At 36.6% G+C, this 19,782-nt stretch overlaps 2 protein-coding genes across 3 annotated transcripts; one reads left to right on the plus strand and one right to left on the minus strand.

The window, feature by feature from the left end:
* Positions 1 to 5,004: 5,004 nt before the first annotated feature.
* On the minus strand, positions 5,005 to 7,868 carry LOC306887829 (tyrosyl-DNA phosphodiesterase 2-like; the record flags this gene model as incomplete). The annotated part of the gene is made up of 6 exons (XM_079445833.1): positions 5,005 to 5,295; positions 5,399 to 5,569; positions 5,727 to 5,845; positions 5,923 to 6,014; positions 6,425 to 7,005; positions 7,830 to 7,868. 6 exons carry the CDS (start codon positions 7,866 to 7,868, stop codon positions 5,005 to 5,007), a joined length of 1,293 nt encoding a protein of 430 aa, XP_079301959.1.
* LOC306887054 (dyslexia-associated protein KIAA0319-like) lies at positions 7,715 to 19,662 on the plus strand. Of its 2 annotated transcripts, none has more exons than XM_079444525.1 (18): positions 7,715 to 7,973; positions 8,346 to 8,453; positions 9,074 to 9,780; positions 10,911 to 11,073; positions 11,461 to 11,556; positions 11,648 to 11,780; positions 11,969 to 12,197; positions 12,395 to 12,518; positions 12,603 to 12,732; positions 14,229 to 14,377; positions 14,682 to 14,833; positions 14,931 to 15,069; positions 16,536 to 16,695; positions 16,831 to 16,967; positions 17,078 to 17,200; positions 17,453 to 17,543; positions 18,568 to 18,659; positions 18,799 to 19,662. In XM_079444525.1, the coding sequence occupies exons 2-18, from the start codon at positions 8,402 to 8,404 to the stop codon at positions 18,960 to 18,962; spliced, it is 2,841 nt and encodes a 946-aa protein (XP_079300651.1). In that variant the 5' UTR covers positions 7,715 to 7,973; positions 8,346 to 8,401; the 3' UTR covers positions 18,963 to 19,662. The 2 variants fall into 2 exon arrangements, with proteins under 2 accessions (XP_079300651.1, XP_079300650.1); XM_079444524.1 differs by adding an exon at positions 11,191 to 11,289 and having other exon boundaries at positions 7,935 to 8,453.
* The last annotated feature ends 120 nt before the right edge of the window (positions 19,663 to 19,782 follow it).

Consider the following 19,782-nt stretch of genomic DNA (forward strand, 5'->3'; position numbering starts at 1 on the left):
TAATTATAGAAGAACAAGCTGGACAAAGAGACAGGAGAATTAAATGAAGCAGTCCAAACTGATAAATCAGGGTTCTGAAGGTGAAACATGTGTGTTTACTATGTCCAGCATGTCAAATAATTGAGCTGCCACACTTCATCAAGAGCCTCCTTAATCACCAGCTTGTTATTTGACTAATGATACGTCGTAGGTTTGTCTCCTTCACAGTGTCTCGGTATCTGGGAGGATGAAGTTGGAAAAGGACTGTGAGATTATTACATAGATTGTGTTTGAAAATGGCAAATCACTGTGAGGATCATATAATGGTTAATTGCTTATGGAGCGTGTCTCAAATTTATGCTTGATTATGGATAGGGGAGAGGGAATAATTGTAATGATACAACCATGAGTGGAACAATGCAACTCACACTTTCTGTTTCTTTGTTTGTCTGGTTAGAAAAGTACAGTTAGCCTCTAATGATTATGTAATAATCTGCTAAAGACGCTCAAGGAGACAACCATAGAAATAGGTTAGATGTTCGAGCACGTTCAGTTTAGTCCGAATTTAAAGTTTAAACATACAAAACTGCCATTATTGTCACAGTATTAGAATTTTTATAGCTCAAATATGATCACAGAAACATATGTAAAATGTCTTTAGCTATCTGGGGGCAACAAATGACAGCAAGAAAATCCTCAACAGATCATACCGGGAAAGTTTTTGACAGAAGTATACCCATTTGTGTAGATTCCTATTTAACTGCACCTTTAGTCAGTGTGTAAAAATCTGCTAATTGGTCATGTGGATTAGCGGGCAAAGATAAAAAATTCAAATCCATTGTCTGTTGTCAAAAGTAAGCATGCTTCACACAGAAGCTTTCTGTTTGGTAACATAGCATATTCGCATGATCACCTTGAATTTGTTATGAAATCTGCATGTGGAAATCTTTCGCCTTTGTGCAAAATTCAGAAGGGTCAAAATCAGAAGGATCTCTGTTGAAGTCACTAGATTTTGTCCATAAAATTCACCGAAGAACAGTAACTGCACCTTTAGTCAATGTGTGCAAGTCTGTGAATTATACAAAAAAGCACATTTCGCAATGGGTTCAAGTTGGTAACTGGCATAAAAAGTCCATTATCAATAGTGCCTACAGCTGTATAATTTTTATATTAGGCCCTGGTTAATATAGGGTGCCTAAGCTCATAAACTGGTGAGCCCTTTTTTTTTTTTGCTCATATATGCAAATTAATTTCATTTATATAATATGAGAATCCAGGAATAGCCATTCATTTAAGTAATTACATATAGTGCATTTGTTGCCACCTGCTCTGGATTACGCAATCACAATAAATCTGTCTGAGAATGTGTTCCGGTGAAGTTGACCTCTGTCATATTGAATTAATCTGTAATATGTAATATTTCATTGTTTACAATGATACATTGATGTGTGATGAAATAAATTCCATTGTAAAGTAATGGAAAATTGTTACCAATTATTAGCTGTGTAACTTGATTGATATATAACCTTGTAATTTGAAATATTGTTACCATAAATATATTTATCAGGGAAAGCAGATGAAAATTAGGCATTATGGCTGGCTGAATTATGGCTAACATCACAGTGTGATGTTAATGTATTCTGTTCTAAATAAATAAATACATCTTACCCTTAATTAAATCTTTTAAGTTAGCAGTCTGTAAGCCTGTTGTTCATTTTCACTGTATTTCTCTTATCCTTATTGACAGCTCAGGCTTATCATCTCTGAAATATGTCCAGTGTAAAGTGGAGGAAGCCTTCTGGTGTAATTATTTCCCCTGCTAATCTGAGCACGCACAGGTGGGCTGCGGACCGCCATGCCATCGGTTCATCTCCATGCTGTGAAGTGACTTGAATTGTCACCCACTTTAATAGGGGGGCATTTAGGGCACCCAGATAGTGTGGCAGTCATTTGTCATATTTCAGTATAACCTCGGACTGTGAATTATGTTCTTCAGGTCATCTGAGTTGCCTGATATAGACATTGACGAATTAGAGAACTGGCATGTGCATTAGGATGTTTGTAAGAGGATGGTGATGAACTATAGAGAGTGTTTATCAAAATAATAACAAATGTGCCTGTCATTAAGCTATTTAATAAAAAAATAAAAAAATGTATGAATGACAACGTTACAGTAGCTATCACCTCAAGAGCATATCAAAAGTCAAATTTAGTAGTATTTGACCTTGAACCAATGGATCCAGAAGCCAAAATATGAAATTATGTTAGGTTACTCAAAAAAATATTTTTTACATATTAACTCAAGTAAAGATGTTTTTTAAAGGGATAGTTAATAAAAACTTTGTTCTAAACTTGCATGCATTTCTTTCTTATGTGGAAGATACATTTTGAAGAACAGTGGGAACTAGACATTGTATGGACAAACAGATTTTTTTTTCAAAATATTGTCTTTTATGTTCCTTTGAAGAAAAATAATCCAACGTTTTGGAGAAACACAAGAGTGAGTAAATGATGACAGAAGTTGCCTTTTTGAGTGAACTTTCCCTTTAAAGGTAAAATAAAATGGCTTCATAAGACTTTACAGCACGCCATGTCTCCTCTTAATTTAGTTTTGCAATAATGATACTTCACAAACTGTGACGACTTTAGAAAATATTTGTAATATATTCACTGTCATTGCAAGTGTTTTAAAATAAATGCATGCTGATATGTCCACTGATGTCAGGCTCGCAGTTTTTTTTTTGCTGTGACCCCTGCTGTTGTGTCATTGAACAGAGGAAAACTGCTGAAAAGGCCTTTATTTAAATGAACTCAGCACAACATGATGTTTAGACTCTGCAAGTAAAAAGTGGAGTATAAGTTAGGCAAAAAGTATCAAGAAGTGGATCCATGTGACAAAAAAGGAAAACGCAGAAGCCAATATGGCTGATTCTGGAATCCTCAAAAATGTTATTCATCAGCCCACCCCAGATGTTATTTTTGGTTTTGCTGGTGGTAATCATTATCAAACTCCTGCACAAAAAGGAAATAGAAATCCCAACAGCCAAAAAATAAAATAAAATAAAACCTGTTTTGAGGCATTGCTGACTCCAGATGTTCAGGCAGCATTGTTGTATGAAAATTCATATGTTGCTGCACACAAACTAAATGACTAATGTGAGGTTATTTTTAGTTCGTTGTAGTAAAATGACTAGGCCTCCCTATAACAGTGGGCGCTAATGATCTTTGTTGTGAAAGATGGTCTTTATTAAATAATGCCTTCTAGTTAGGCTGATAGAATACTTCAGCATTCAACATGTGATTAAATACTTTATATGGAGATGATATGACAATTAATTCATCTTATTCTGTAATGTATTAGGATGAAGCAAATAGATTAGCATGATAGAACGTTGATCTATTTACTGTGTTAAATATTTGATTAATGATATTGTCTTACATTTTAATGGACAGATTTTTTCAAGGTTTTTAGTCAAGGTTTTTGCGTTTAGTATTAGATTCTTGGCACCTTCTGCATACAGTACATTTCTAAATCCAGCTGGCCATGATGAGAACTGTCCTGGTAAATGGCTCTTTGTTAATCCAATTTTTGACACCATGCCAATGAAAAAAATAATTCTTGTCGTCAGCCTGCCACCTCTCTAAATGTGCATCTAACTGTACTGGCACATTTCAATTCTGTTTAGCTTAAGTAAGAGAGAGAGAGAATGTGCTGTAACTCATTTCTCCAAATGAAAACAGGGCCATGTTTGCCAAGAGTATATTCTATCTGGATCACCCAGAAGATCTAGTACAGGTTTTCAGAACAAAGTAAAAATGCACACAGTCTTAAATATCCACATTATTTGGCACTACAGTTTCCATTTAAACTATATATGGCAATAATGCCAAATAATAATGGTACTAATAAAAAATAGGTAGTAGCCTAATCCTAAATCTGTAGTTGACGACTAATATGATTTAAAAAAAAAATAAAAATATATATATATATATATTTGAAGTAATCATATATGCTATGTAAAATTACATACTCTGTTCCAATGAATAACAGCGCTTTAAGGGTTTTTTTTTTTAGAGTTGATGTTCTCAGTTACAGCATGAATCCTATTCTGTCCTTTGAGCTCCATCTGGTGGAAAAATAAGGGACGAATTTAGTAAAATGCAGGAATTTTTCATAAAGGACAGGTTGGAGCAAGCTGTCATACGTGTTTTTGATATTACACATTTTTATTTACAATATTTGTAGGCCAAAACATTGTTTTAATTTTCCTCAAAATCCAATAATAGGCTGTTTAATAGCAGGTTTATTTCCACTTCTATGGCATGTTGTCACAAATGTTCAGTGTGTTCAGTGAACTATATTTTTTCCCAAAGTAACAATGTTTGTGGTGGCTCTTCTTGTAGGCAAGACGTCAGATAGAGTACGTGGTTATAAAATAAATAAATACTGAATTATTGGCGCAAAAAGTGTGACAAATAGACCTGCTCTCCCCTATAAGTATATATTTGGTGCACAAAAGGTTATTCTCCCAGCAGTTTATGATTATCCGTGACCATTTAAAGACTAGTTCAGAATTCATATTAACAGTGATTTGTTTAAAAACCATGTGCTTATGACCCATTAACTATATTTTATTAACCTATTAAAGGGATAGTTTATCCAAAAATACAAAATCTGGCATTAATTACTCCAAACCCGTAAAACCTTTGTTCATCTTCGGAACACAAATTTAGATATTTTTAACGAAATCCAAGAGCTTTCTGACCCTGCATAGACAGTAATGTAACTGAAATGACCCAGAAAAGGACATTTCAGTTTCATTGCTGTCTATGGGGAATCAGAAAGCTTTCAGATTTCATCAAAAATATCATAGTTTGTGTTTCAAAGATGAACGAATGTCTTACGGGTTTGGAGCGACATGAGGGTGAGTAAATAATGACAGAACTTTCATTTTTGTGTGAACTATCCTTTTAACAACCCATTCAATCAAGTGCAGGCCATTAAAAATATCAGTCAGTGACATGCTACTCTTCTGATGCTCCCAATTTAAAAGTACAAAGGATGCCCCAGTGATCGCTGATGAAATAGTCACACTTCAGCTTCTCCAGACCAATCAGGGTCATGCTTTCTGGCTGTAGTTTGGCACCCTCTGCAGCTGCTCTTAGGAACAGTGTGTCATATCGCAGGCGTATAGAATTAGGAATTTCATTGTTATCATTGATAGATGTGTCCCAGGTGAATCTGCTTTCCTCTGGTTTTCCCAGCATCTCCCACACATCAGAGATACCATCCGGTAGCCCCCCGAGCTTCTTCACCTGTCATAATAAACACGCCAAACAAACTTACACATCGCATTTTGAAGGAGTATTGAGTTTTGATTTTGAGAACATCAGGGCAAACACATGTATCATACACAACCTCCCAATCTCTAAGGTTGGTATCTCCTCCAAATATAACTGTGTGGTCCTGTGGAGCCTCTTTCATCCATTTCCAGACTCTCTGCAGCTGATTCAAGCGTTCTTGAGAGCTTGCCTTACAGCTCTCCAGATGAGATGTCATAATGCATAGTGGATGGCCTAAAAAGCTTGCCTAAATAAAAATGTAAACAGAAACAGGAAGCTAAATATTTTGAATGCTCTAAATTTACAGTATGACCATTTCATTATAAATACGGTCAAAGGGAAAAAAAGCAATATTCATAATAAGGTATATTAAATCAATTATCCAATGGATAACAAAAACCTACATGTACTATTAGCATGTTTCTACCCATCTCTGTGGTGGGGTACTTCACAATATTGCTCTGGAGGAATTGCACTCTGTCCTTTCTGAGCAAAATGCCAGTGAAATAGCCATCTTCACTGCCTGGAACACAAAATGATCTAAAACTCATACCAGAAACACTATTTAGATATTAAGTTTGCATGCGATCATTGACATACCTTGCAAAAACTGATAATCTTTCATAATGTTCTTTAAAATCTTCAAACTAACAGGAACCAGCTCTTGCAATAGTATAACATCTGCACGGTACCTGCATTAAAATCATAACTTGGTAGTTCATTCATATAAGTCTTTTTGTAAGTGGTTCTGTAATACATTATGTATTTTTAGATAAGTGAGAGTGCTAAATGCTGTAGACATGTGCAGTGATATTAATGTTAAAATACTTATTTCAACCTAATATAAAAAAGGAAACAAGTAACCTATTTGTAGGTTCAAAACATTGATTGTTTCTTGAGTATATTTATTAGTATATAGTAACACTGGCTCAACAAGTTTGGGACAGGAGTACCTGTTTGACAAATGGGAGCGTTTGGGGAAAACTAACCATATTGTATTGATGCTTGGACATTGCAGTACAATGTTAACATATTGTATTAAAATGTGATCTAAAGAAATTTGCATCCTAAAAATATATTTTTTAAAAATGGTAACACTTACTTTCCTAAGTGTGAAAGCAGACCTTTGGCCCACTCAGAGGCATTATCTGGATCCAGACCATCTATATTCCAGCATATCAGTGTCAGATGACTGGACTGGGTTATCTGCTCATCAGCTGACTGTTTTGTCTGGGTGGACTTGCATTCTGTTGCTGGCGTGTGTATGCAATGGATTGGAGGGGTTTGTGTTGACTGTGTTTGGACAGACTGGAGTTGGGAAGCCTCTGTCTGGGTTGACTGGTCACAGGTAAAACGAGCTGATGTTTGCTGTGCACTCTGGGTTTTATCTTGACGAGAGGAACTTGCAGGAGAAGTTGCAGGTGAAATAGATTGATTTCTTGCTTTTCGGGTATTCTTTTTGTGCTTTGATCCTGCAGACCTTTTTTCGAGGTGCTCAGGCAGGTGTTGTGAGGGTGATGACTGCTCTTCAGCAGTGACCTGAGAGCACTCACTGGCTGCTTTCATTTGGGATGTGGCACTTTGTCTCTTTTTCTTCTTCCCAGTTTTCCCCTGAACTTTGGTGTCCACAAGACCTGGTGCAGTGTCATTACAGCCTACAGGGGCTCTCCTGAGCAAGTATGACTGTTTTAGAAAAAAATGGCAATGTCAATTGTTTAGCTTACACATTTAGTCTATTAAAAACAAAATACTGTAGCAGCATAATACCTATGATGACAAAAGTAGCTTGACATTTTGAAATTAGTCACAGCATGCATTATGTCCAATATATACCAACAATATGAAAATTATGCAACAGGTTAGACGTCATTCATAATTTTAATCATATTAATATCTGTTGAAACACATAATCTTACACCTTTACATAATTTATATTAAATTTACCTTTGTCGAACTACTATAGGCCTACATTCAATAAGCACTAAATACTGAGAAACAGTGTTGCAAGTACGAGAATTACAGTAACAAGTTTTTAACTCACGATTGCGAGATGAACTCTGAAGATAACTCTGAAGTCTCAAGATAGTAATATTATACTTAATAATGGCAATTTAATAACGTTTTTTACGTAATAAAATAATATAATTTTACAGGTGATTTTCATGGTGTGAAATGGCGAAAATTATTACTTTTTCTTGTTGTTTATTGTTGACGTAATAGTAATATTATCATTAATAATGGTAATTTACTAACGTATTTTTAAATAATAAATAATATAATTATGTAACATTTGATTTAAATGAAATTTAAAATGAAAAAAAAAAAACATTTTACTGGTCCTCAAGACGCAATTAATGTACCAATTCAAGGATGTATTGAGTGTTTCTGCAACATCACAGAGATGTCACGTGCCTCCCCCAAACCCCGCCCTGCTCGTCTCTGTCTGCTCTGTTGACACACTCCCTCGCGCAGACATACACCTCAACATATTCAAAGCAATATCAGACCTTCATCTCAACACCACTGCCGTAATACCAGACCTTCATCCCAGCATTACTCCAGAAGCGTGTATCCAGCGCGAGCAGCAGTGCGGAAGCTGATTCTCGATGTCATGGAAACAGATGCTGGAATAAGAGCGTCACATCCCACTGGTACAGCTACAACTCACAATAGCGCACATTCTTGCTGTTGCCTTTCTGTTTAGCCCTGTTGTGTTTAGTGGTTTGCTTGTTTTATGTCACAACTAGTGGCAGTTGTGTTAAATAATGTACTATAACATAACGCAGATAATATAATGTATTTTAGTAGGCTATCATATGTAAGGTTTCTCCAGAGGTATCTGAGCCGTAGGGGCTGGTTGCTATGAAGAGTGGAAGTCAAATCACAAAAGGCCCAGCCACAAATAGGATCTAGAATTGCTTTGAATTATTATTAATTGATTGATGCTCCTGCCATATTGTAGTTTTTCTCCTGTTTGTTTGTGATAATCTAGCCTGTGTTGTCTCCCCTGTCTTTAACCTAAGCGTGAAGAAGGATTGACCGTCAGGATCCATCGCTGTGAAAAAGCAGCAGTGGCATCATGAACTTCTTCTCACCAATTCTCACACTTGTGTTGCTCTTCTGTATCAGAGGCAAGTATATATATTTCTGCAGTACTTACTTCGCCACCGAGACAGGTCTGCACTTCTATTCTGGGTTATAGTTAGAATCCATAAATAGTATAAAAAAGAGCCCAGGTTGTGAAGTATGTTGATGTTGACACCTGTAACTTAATCATGTAAATCCTGACATATGTATAATAAATATTATAATCAGATTTGTTTAATGACACATTAGATGAATTATATAAAATATCTGCATATATGTTTTATGTTTTTTATCATATTTGATGCATCAGGCTTTTATGGTAATATATTATTATATTTCTTTCCAGCAAAGTGTTGATCATGTTGTTATTTTGAGGCCTCAGAAATTCACATTTTATTTTATTTTATTTTATTTTTTGTGCTGTGAACAGATTCTGCCATCTGGCAGTGCTTTACTTATCAAGCTGCCATTTAATTTGTCATCATTTGAGCACATAAAAGACTGGGAAAATAACTTATTTTGTGTGTGAAGACGTTGCGGTGGACTGTATAAAGGAGTTCATTTGTGTAACGTTTATATTAGTATCCTGAATCTAAAATGACAAACTTCAATATCTTTCATCATGCATTTGTTGTGTTTTGCATTTGTTGTTTTGTTGATGCAGTATCGGGACAATGTTGGCAGGCCGCAACCTACTCTGAGAGCGTAGTGTCTCCGGAGCTGAGGAGCAGCAGTATTTTGCGGGTTCCGGATGTGTCGTCTCTGGCCCAGTGTGCGGGGGCTTGCTGTGATCTCTCGGGCTGTGACCTGGCCTGGTTTTTTGAGCGTCGCTGCTATGTCCTCAGTTGTCAGCGCAAAGAGAACTGCCAGCCAAAGCAGAGACCCGGTACTGACTCCCTCCTGGCATTTCTGCAACGTGGGCCCCCACAGACACTGGTTCTGCAATCCCTGGTTCGAGGAGAATCTTTCCCAAACCACTGGCAGCCCCTGCCCAGGCACAGGGGCTCGGAGGACCCCATGAAGGACCTTGGCTTGTTAGAAGGCATTCAGGATTTGGACAACACTGATGCTGAGTATGCCGAGAGTTTCCGAAGTTTGGAGGACAAAAGAGATGAAGACAGAGATGCTGCAACAGTAGAACAAGAAGATCGGCCTGGGTTATATGATTGGCCAGTTGTTCAGGGAAAAGAAGAATTCAACCAATCAGAGACAGAGAGAGTTGGTGAAAAACTGACAACAGTGCAGGGCCCTCTTGAAAGCAGCCCCTTTCCTCCAAATTACTTCCCAGAAATAAGGAATGAAAGCAAATCATCTCTTATCGAAGCATATTCTGATGTTACGCCCCCAGTAATCACGACACTTAACACAAGGGTGAGTGTTACAGATTCATGCGTATTATTTTCAGACATCGTCAAGACATTAAAAACGGACAGGTAAACGCTGTTTAAAAGCTTGGGGTCAGCAGGGATGCATTAAATTGGGCAAAAGTTTATCACAGTTTCCATAAAAATATTTCAAAAAAATCAGTATTGCTGTAATAATAAGAAAAAATGTTTTTGAGCACCAAATCTGCATATTAGAGTGATTTCTAAAATATCATGTGACATCAAAGTGTAATAAAATTTGCTAAAATATCAGCTTCACCATCATAGGAATAAATGACATATTTTATATAGTATATATGTAGTATGTACTACATACAGTATAGAGTATGTAATATTTATGAATATATATACATTATAAATTACATAAAATTACATTTTTAAAATATCAATATAAAATTGACAAGGCTGTTGGCATGGTAATCAAAAATGAAAGGAACTGATTTTCTTTTACATAGTTGCCAATTCATCATTGCTTGAAATGTCATGATTCTATTTTAATGTTGTGGCGTCACTGGGAAACATGGTGTCTTAAATGTACTCTCACTCTGGCCAAGTGCTTAATCAGTCTTTCATGTCTCATCTGCTGTGTGAGATCTGGAAACAACACATTTTCTAATACAGGTGTCCTGTATTAGTTTACAAGCTTTGTGCTGACACAGCTGAGTAATTGAGAAAAGCAATTTTTCTTTTATCATTAAAGTCAAGCCACCTTTATTTATATAGCGCTTTTAACAATACAGATGGTGTCAAAGCACTTGACAGTATCAAATTTGAGGATAGAGTGTCAGTAAATTTTCAGTTAAGGCATTTCATTATTGAATTCAGAGATGTCATTATCTAGCTCAGTTTAGTTTAAATAGTATCTTCAAAATCAAATTGACGATAATCACTAGAAATTAAGTGTCCCCAACTGAACAAGCCAGCGGCAAGGAACCAAAACTCCCTCTGTGACAGAATGGAGGAAAAAAAACCTTGGGAGAAACCAGGCTCAGTTGGGGGGCCAGTTCTCCTCTGGCCAGGATATTATTGTTTATTTATTGTTTTAATTAAAATTTTAAATGTATTATATTTCTATTTTATATTGTTGCAATTTCTAACAATAATAGTATTATGTAGTTGAAGGTTGAAGAAGACCCAGAGAACATATCATCTGCAGCTGCTGCACCTAACGTCCTGCAAGACATTAGCACAGAGCCATCAAGGTTCAGCACAGTCAGTGGTTCCTTCACTACTCCACCCAGCACTGAGGACACACCGCCAATGATCTCAGAAGAGCCAGGTGCTACAGATGTGTTATTGCATCATTTCCATTTATTAGTAGTGCTTACTAATGCAGTCATCACTAGTATTACTCAGATTATCTTATACTTTCTTTTCACACACTCTCTGTGTTCAGTAACAGCACTGATTGTGTCCATTAGTGGCCCTGTGGAAGCAACACTGCCTCAAAATACTGTTGAACTAACTGCTTCTGTAAATCATGATGACACTGCAGGTATGGCCTTCTGTATTTGGAATAATGTGCATTGCTGAATCATAATTATGCATTTAAAGTAAACTTCACAGTACCCCCTGGTGTACTTGCACCTTCCTTAGATCATACTTCTTTAGATAATATTATTTAACAAGCATACATTGTTTACGTGCCTAATTTTTCAATCTACAGCAGTGAATATAAACAAGACGCCAAATGCAGTCACTCTTCCCAAGAGCCAAGATCTGCTTCTCCAAGAAGGTTCCATCTTCATCATTAATGGAAGTCGTATGTAGCTTGTGTCCGTTTCTCTCTGTTGTTTCTTTACATAATTTAAGTCATGAGTTTTTAACCAAATGTAAATCTCGATGCTTCCCAGAAAGCGTGGATGATGCTGGAATAGTCAGTTACCTGTGGGAGAAGGTAGACGGCCCTTTTTGGAAACCTGAAGGCCCTGTTGATAGACCTGTACTGCAGCTACAAAATCTTTCACCAGGAGAATATACCTTCAAGTAAGGACTTAGCTTGTCTTCAAGATTGTACTGTATGAATAGGCCTGTGTATTGTGCAGTTTTCAATTTTCATTCACTGTCTCTGAAACTGTTGAAATCTTTGGAGGCCAATTCCTCTGGGGCTTTTTTTAATTTGGCTAAACCTCATTAACTTTATCCTGACCTGATTTTTGCTTGGCCCACATCAGGCTGACAGTGTCTGATTCTGATGGGCTGACCGACTCCAGCACTGCCACAGTAAGGGTCAGCATACCAAAAGATGACCCTCCTCAGGCCAGAGCAGGCACTGACCGGGTCATCACCCTGCCTGTCAACCACCTCACCTTGTGGGGTAACCACAGCACGGATGACCACGCCATTACAAGCTACCTCTGGACTGTCCATCGCAGCAGCCCGAGCCAAAAGGTCACCATGCAGGTAATAAGACCTATACTGTACCTAGTGCACAAATGTATTGTTTTGAAGTTGGTCTTGCATTACTAAGGACACATTTTGGAGTTTGTCAGTTATGGTTAATATTAGTGCTGCAGCACTAAATCTACGTAAATTTAGGTAGACGAAAATGTTGAGCAGTTGATGTTGAATTGATGTTTTCATATGCTACTTGTTTTCAGGATGTGAGATCACCGTTCCTGCAGCTCTCTGATCTCCAGGAGGGTCGGTATATGTTTCAGCTTACTGTCACTGACTCCAGAGGTCAACAGGATTCAGACACTGTCTCGGTCACTGTACTGCCTGGTAAAACAAATCCACTTCACCTGTCAGTGTGTATGAAGAAAAACTATGCATCCTTTATATGTGAAATTTTTTTGTGTGTGGTAGCAAACAAAGCACCAGTCGCTATAACAGGACCAGACAGGCAGATCCTCCTTCCAGTCAACAGCATCATGTTGAATGGCAGCGAGAGCACTGACGATCAGGCCATCATCAGCTACCAATGGGACTTGATCAGGTACTAGCACAGTGACTTGGCATAAACACAGAGTTCTGGCGTGAAACTCTTAAGTTGGCGCAGTCCGATAGGTCCAAATCAATCTGACCTAATGACATCATTATCATATGGCTCAGCTGATTGGTTTTCTCCTGTATCAGTAGCCAATGAGCTCATTGCTCAGTATTCAAATACCTGGTTTTCATTTGCTGTAGCAGTTTGGCAGCGCAATTCAGAAACCCTCCACCTTCCCCAGCTCCACCTGTACAGATCTGCTACGAGGTGATTCATGTATGCTATAGGGGGTTATTCGTATGTGATATATGTACAGCAGCAGTATTACCTACATGCTCACAGCAGCATGTTGTGGATGTATTGGCAGTAGCAAGTTTCGGTACTTGCTCTGCCGCCGCAGCAGCGTAGCAGATCTATTCCGCCAAGACCAAATACATTAACATTTTCATGTACATTACCATGCCAATCCCTCCGAGAGTTGTCATGACAGAACTAGTGATGTCTGGTCAATGAATGAATCATCTAGTTAGTTCTTTACAATGAACTGGTTCATGGACTAAACAGTTTGTTTGCAAATATATTTAAATGAAATTATAAATAATGTATTTTATTATATTATATAAAATTGTATTTTGTTATATAAACATTTATTTACAATTCATAACTTAGGAGTCAGTAAGATTTTTTATGTTTTTGAAAGAAGTCTCTTATGCTCACTAAGGATGCATTTATTTGCTTAGAAATGCAGTAAAAACAGTAATATTGTAAAATATTACAATCAAAATATTTTCTTTTTAAATATATTTAAAAATGTAATTTTTTTTCTATGAAGCCAAACTGAATTTTCAGCAACCATCACAACAGTCTGCAGTGTCACATGACACTTCAGAATTCATTCTGATAGGCTAATTTGGTGCTTAAGAAATATGAATTGTTATTATCAATGTTTAAAACAGTTGTGCTGCTTAATATTTTTGTGGAAACCATGATACCTTTTTTCAAGATTCTTTGATAAACAGAACTGAAATAATTTGAAATAAAAATCCTTTGTAATAATGTCTTAAATTCGACAAGTTTAATGTGTACTTGCTGAATAAAAGCATTAATTTCTTGAAAAAAAAAACATTTAGCCAAATTTTTTAACAGTAGTGGACATAGGCAGTTTATTAAAATATGTTTAAAGCATGTAAAATATCACAGGGAATCTGGAAATGTGAGGTCTTGGAAATAAAAATAGTATTTATTGAACCAGTTCATTGAAACAAAAGAATCGATTCACAAAAATCCCAACTCCAAAAATAACAGGACAAATGAATTGAATAGTTCATAAGGATCTGTTATTGCTTCATCCTGCTTCTGAATATTTACCTTACAGACGGTCTCATATTTCAGAACACATTTCTACATTTTCACTCACCCTTAGTGTTGCATGAATAGTGAAGGATTTTGGTGAAAAGTGTATTGATGTGCCATCACCACTCTCCTCATATGTAACCGTGAAGTGGCCCTCCAGGCTTGAAGATAAAAGATGCCAATAAAGCAGTTGCCATAGCGACTGGCATGAGATCTGGGAATTACAAGTTCAGGCTGACTGTGACGGATCAGCAGGGAGAAACAGGCAGTGCAGTCCTGACCATCACCATTAAAGAAGGTGAGCAGAAACAAGCAAATGTGTGTGTATATATATATATATATATATATATATATATATATATATATATATATATATATATATATATATATATATATATATATATATATATATATATATATATATATATATATATATATATATATAATTACTTTGTATTTCTATAATTTGAATTATTTTTCTGTCCTATTTGTGTAGATATATTGTCTGATGTTAAATAACAAAACAATAGATATTCTGTTGAAAAATGTAAAAACAATCATTCAAGGAAGTGACCAGTTATTCTGTGTTATTAAATTCACAGCAAAAAGCTTGCCACTGGTCGCCCATGCCAGCGGCAGCCACACACTCACTCTACCCAACAACTCTCTGGTGCTCAGAGGCTCCGTATCCAACAGTGGAATAGCGAATGTGTCTTTTCTTTGGGTCAGAGATGAACAGAGCCCTGCTGCCGGGGTGAGTTAGATATTTGTGTTTCTTTCTATACCATTTGCTGCGGCTTAGTGTTTTACCTGATAATCTCTCTTTTTTGTTTCACGTCCATTGAGAGTAGGATGTGTTATATGGTTCAGACCATGAGGCCTTTCTTTACCTCGCCAACCTGGTAGAAGGAACGTACCTGTTCCAGCTCCGGGTTACGGATATCCAGGGCCGCTCAAGCATGGCTACAGCCACTGTGGAAGTACGCCCTGGTACGATGTTACGCAATCATAGTAGGAAAACAGTTGCTAGATGTTCAGAATGCATTATTTATTTGGCATGTCGTACCTGCTAAGAATACACTACCATTTAGAAGTTTGGGGTCGGGGTAAGTTTTTATGCTCACCAAGTTTGCGTTTATTTTCATCAAAAATACAGTAAAAAACAAACAAACATGATATTCTAAAGTGTTTTTACAAATTCTAATATGAACATTATTTTTGTGGAAACCGCTATTTTTTTTCAGGATTCATTGAATATAAAGTTTAAAAAAGCATTTATTTTATTCTTTTGTAACTGTAAATATCTTTACTGTCACTTTTGATTAATTGAATGGATTCTTGTTGAATAAAAGTATTAATTTCTTAAAGCTGCAGTCCGTTACCAAAATCAATTTTTGAGCAAGTTCATTACCAGCCAGTGTTCAAAACATCTCCTTACCTTAGCCCAATTCACAATGGTAAACTTATAATAATGGTTTCTAATTTGAGTGGTACTGTAAGGAATTGGCGGGAAATTCGAGTACGCTGCCGCATCATGATGTCACGTCTGTAAATATAAGAAGGTGGCGGATCATTTATAGCCCTATCTCACAGCAGCTGGAATAATTAAATTTGTCATTTTTATGATGGATTGTAATCCAGAAATTGTTATGTTTATGAAACCCAAGTGACTGAAATTAGTTTATACTCCAGTTTTAAATGTTCATCTGATTACAGATAGCCTAAATGGGTTTGCACAATATTTATATTTTAAAGAGAATCAGTTCTAAGGAAGAATATTAGCTTTTTGGGTTAAAAATAAAAGATGATTAGAGATTACTGTATAGAAGTTGAAATCTACACACTACATACACAATGCTAATGTTGTTAACTTTAACAATTTGAGAACAAAGTATAACAACAATAATAATTTGCACGATTTGAAGGGATATGATATAAGCGATCGTTAGATTTAATCACCATTGGTAGCATGATTTATTGTAATGCTTTTTTCCTCAGTTGGTCAAAACAAAAGTGGCAGACTTATTACTTACTTGTTCAGATGACAATATCCGGTGAAAATTCTTATTTGGGTCATAGTTCCAAGACGTAGGCTAGAATCTGTGATTCCGAAGTACAGTATCCACACCGGTGTGGTGACTGACATCCGTGCTGAGGAGCCACACCGACGCACAACGCATGCAAAAAAAGATAATTCCGCAAATAACTGCAATTGCAGGTTTCAAACAGAGATGGCGACAAAGAGGCTATTTACAGACTGCATCTTAAAAAAAAAACCTAATCCCCAAACTTTTGAATGGTACTGTGTTTCATAATTATGTTATGCTTAATAAACCTTTTCAGGATATTTTTTACTTTCATGTAAACATTTTAGGTAGCATATTCTGATATTAAGTCATTTTGTTTTCTATCAATTTACAAATTGCTCGTTTGATGCCATTGATATTTGTGTGCAGATCCACGCGAGCGAGAGGAGGTGGAGCTTGAGCTGCAGGTGGGTGTAGCTCAGGTCAGTCAGCAGCAGAAGGAGACAGTGGTGAGACAGCTGGCCGCATTACTGCATGTTCTGGACTCAGACATTGCACTGAAGGGCCTGCATGGCCAGTCAGACATCAGGTACTACACATACGACAACCAAACTCACCGAACCAATCTAAATGTGAACTTATGTGGTTCATAAATTAAGCTAATTGTAATTACTAGAGACTAACCCTAGTTTATTTAAAGTCTACATGTGTTTCTTGTGTTTAGCACTGTATTTAGGTTTTCAGTGCAGGGTCCTGATGGTACAATTCCAGGGCCTAAGCTCGCTCATCTGCTGAGAAACCAGCTTTTGCGAGAGAAAACAGACTTCTTGCTCTTTAAGGTCTTAAGAGTGGACATAGTCAGTAAGTGACTCTTTCCATTTAATTTCACTAAATCTGAGAACAGCCATATAATAAATAAAAAGGTTGATAATGCAGTCTTTCTGATTTTACCTTGGTTGTGAATATTTCAGTGTGTTTGCTGCTGTGTTCTGGACGTGGTCAGTGTGATCCCATTACAAAGAGCTGTTCCTGTGACCCTCTTTGGATGGAGAACCCCATTCGCCGCTTCCTTGATGATGGCGAGAGCAATTGCGGTTAGCGTGACCTCTTTGTCTCCAAATACGTTTTCTCATGTAAATCAGAAATTTAAAATAAGGTTCATGCAGCGCTATACTACTGACAATGGACCGTTTTTGCCCATGAAATTTTACTAACGTGACACACCTTTATTGATGCTTCACGTTTTGCTAAATAATCTAAGGATATTGCTGATGTTCTGTCATGTAATCATTAGAATGTTTTACAGTGATGAGGGCTGAGGGCTAATCTTCTGTCTCCTTTCGCAGACTGGAGTGTGTTGTATGTCACAATCTCTTGTTTCGTGACAATCATTTTCCTCTTGTCCATCAGCTGGATTTGTGTCTGCTGCTGTAAAAGGTGGTAAAGATTCCATTACTGCATGTAGACAATGTGTGTGTTTAAATACGCGGAGTGTCAATTTACAATAAGTGCTAATAGCCCGCCTTGTTGGCAAAGGCTATTTACACTAACTTCACCCACCAACGTTTGATTGGGATAGTCAACACTGAAAAAGAGTTCGATCGACCAGAGTTCGAACCCGCCAACATTTTTTCAAAAATATTTCTCCCTTTTCAAATATCATATCACATCGGAAAGGCATTCATTTTCAATAAAAATTTACGAAATAATCAAAAAGTTGAAAAAAACGTATCGGGTAGGGTTAGGGTAGGTGTAGGGAGGGATTTATTGTCCCAATAAGGTGGCATCCATTTAATAATTTGAATTAAAACTATAATTTACACTCTACTTTATTATTGCGTACTGTTTTATGGGGTGCAGATAATTGCCACTATTTGCAATAAGTGGTATGTAAATGGCAGAAAACTTGCTAATTGCACTTAGTGTAAATAGTATCTATCGCTAAGAAAATATGCTATTTGCACTTGCAAATAGCCGCTGCCTTAAATATGTGGCATGAGTTATGTCATATACACTATCGTTCAAAAGTTTAGGTCAGTAAGATTTTTTTTGAAAGGAATGAATACTGAGCAAGGACAAATTAAATTTATGAAATGTGGCAGATATTTATGCTTTTCTTTTGAATTTTCTATTCATCACATGCCATTCTTTTGAAATTTCAATTAATTGGAGAATCCTCCAAAAGAATGGTTATTACAAATTTGTAGTAATATTTCACAATATTACTCTTTTTACAGTATTTCCTATTAAATAAATTCAGCCTTGGTGAATGTGAAAAAAAGAACCAACCCAAAACTTTTGAACTGTAGTGTATTTTCCTCTCAGTACTGCAAGTCCAGTATTAAAAGGAGTTGTTTTTTTTTTAAATGGCATGATAAAAGGACCCTTTTTAAAATGGCATGATTTTGTGTACCTGTGTTATGAGTTTCTATATTTATGTGTTTGTTTTGGACTGTTGTAGAGGGAGACGCACTAAAGTGAGGAAGAAAACCAAGTACACAATACTAGACAACATGGACGAGCAGGAGAGGATGGAGCTTCAGCCAAAGTACAGTAAGTTTCACAACCGATTTATTTTATTCCACAGTATTTTTGCAGTGAGGAAATAAGTTTGACGCTCTTTAGAGTAGTTCTTTCTTGAGGCTTGTAATTGCAGTTACTGCATTCACTTTTCTGCATTTGTCATCTTCAGACATTAAACACAGGAGCACAGAGCACAACTCCAGCCTGATGATGTCAGAATCAGAGCTGGACAGTGAGCAGGACAACCTTTTCAACTACGGGAAAGCTCGGAACAGAGCCAATGGAGCGGTCAGAAATGGAGACACTCTCAGCCTTTGTCCTGTGGAGGGTTAAGTCTCACATGGACATTTCTTGATATGGATATTTACAACGCAGGGGTATTGTTGAATATTCCACAATATACAGATGCAGGCAAAAGACTGGCTGAATGAATGGGCTACTGAACTACTGACTACTGAATGCATTTGGTCTTATAATGAATATTCACCGGTTCGCTCAATGATACTTTCAATTACCAATAGCATATTCTTTTTTAATATAAAGACGTGCATTCAACTCACACAAAGTTGTTCTTAATAATGCTTGTATGTTTCAGTGACTCAGTGCAAGCAATTGACATCGGTTATTTATTTTGTTATTTTTATGATGCTTCTATGATACATTTTGGGAAGAAGTTGCAAATAACTGATGCATAGAAAAGCAAAATCAAAAAAAGAAAGCAAATACCATTCTTCTTTATGCAGTGTTTTATTTCTACTGAACTTTCTGAATGTTAATGTGCCTGATTGAAATGCACTCATTTCGTTATGGTTTATTTGTATTTCAGTCTTGGTCCTGATACTGTACATTGGTCTTTGTCTTTATAGCATTCTGGTTTTACAACCTTTTAAAGATTTCTGCTTTAGCTGGAATTGCAATAGAAGCCATCTGTATCAGGCATATTGTGACAAGGAGATGTATTTGTCATATATTCATTTTTGTTTTAATGCAGCTGGAGATGCAAAATAATAAAGACATATGGCCCTTTACAGAGGTTAAGACTGTTTTATAACCAAAAGTTCAATATTTATAGAATCTGGGTCAGAAATGCAATGCAATTGAGTTCAAATGAATAACAGCAGTGTGCAATTCTGTGCGTTAGTGTGCGTATTCA

The sequence above is a fragment of the Barbus barbus genome (genome assembly GCF_936440315.1).
Source record: "Barbus barbus genome assembly, chromosome: 21".
NCBI lineage: Eukaryota > Metazoa > Chordata > Actinopteri > Cypriniformes > Cyprinidae > Barbus > Barbus barbus.

Excerpts from the sequence above, each read along its gene's own strand:
- LOC306887054 (XM_079444524.1), top strand. The coding sequence starts at position 8,402 with ATGAACTTCTTCTCACCAATTCTCACACTTGTGTTGCTCTTCTGTATC. Across the intron at positions 8,454-9,073 it reads GTTGCTCTTCTGTATCAGAG|TATCGGGACAATGTTGGCAG; the intron begins GCAAGTATATAT and ends TTGTTGATGCAG. Across the intron at positions 15,070-16,535 it reads CACTGTGGAAGTACGCCCTG|ATCCACGCGAGCGAGAGGAG; the intron begins GTACGATGTTAC and ends ATTTGTGTGCAG.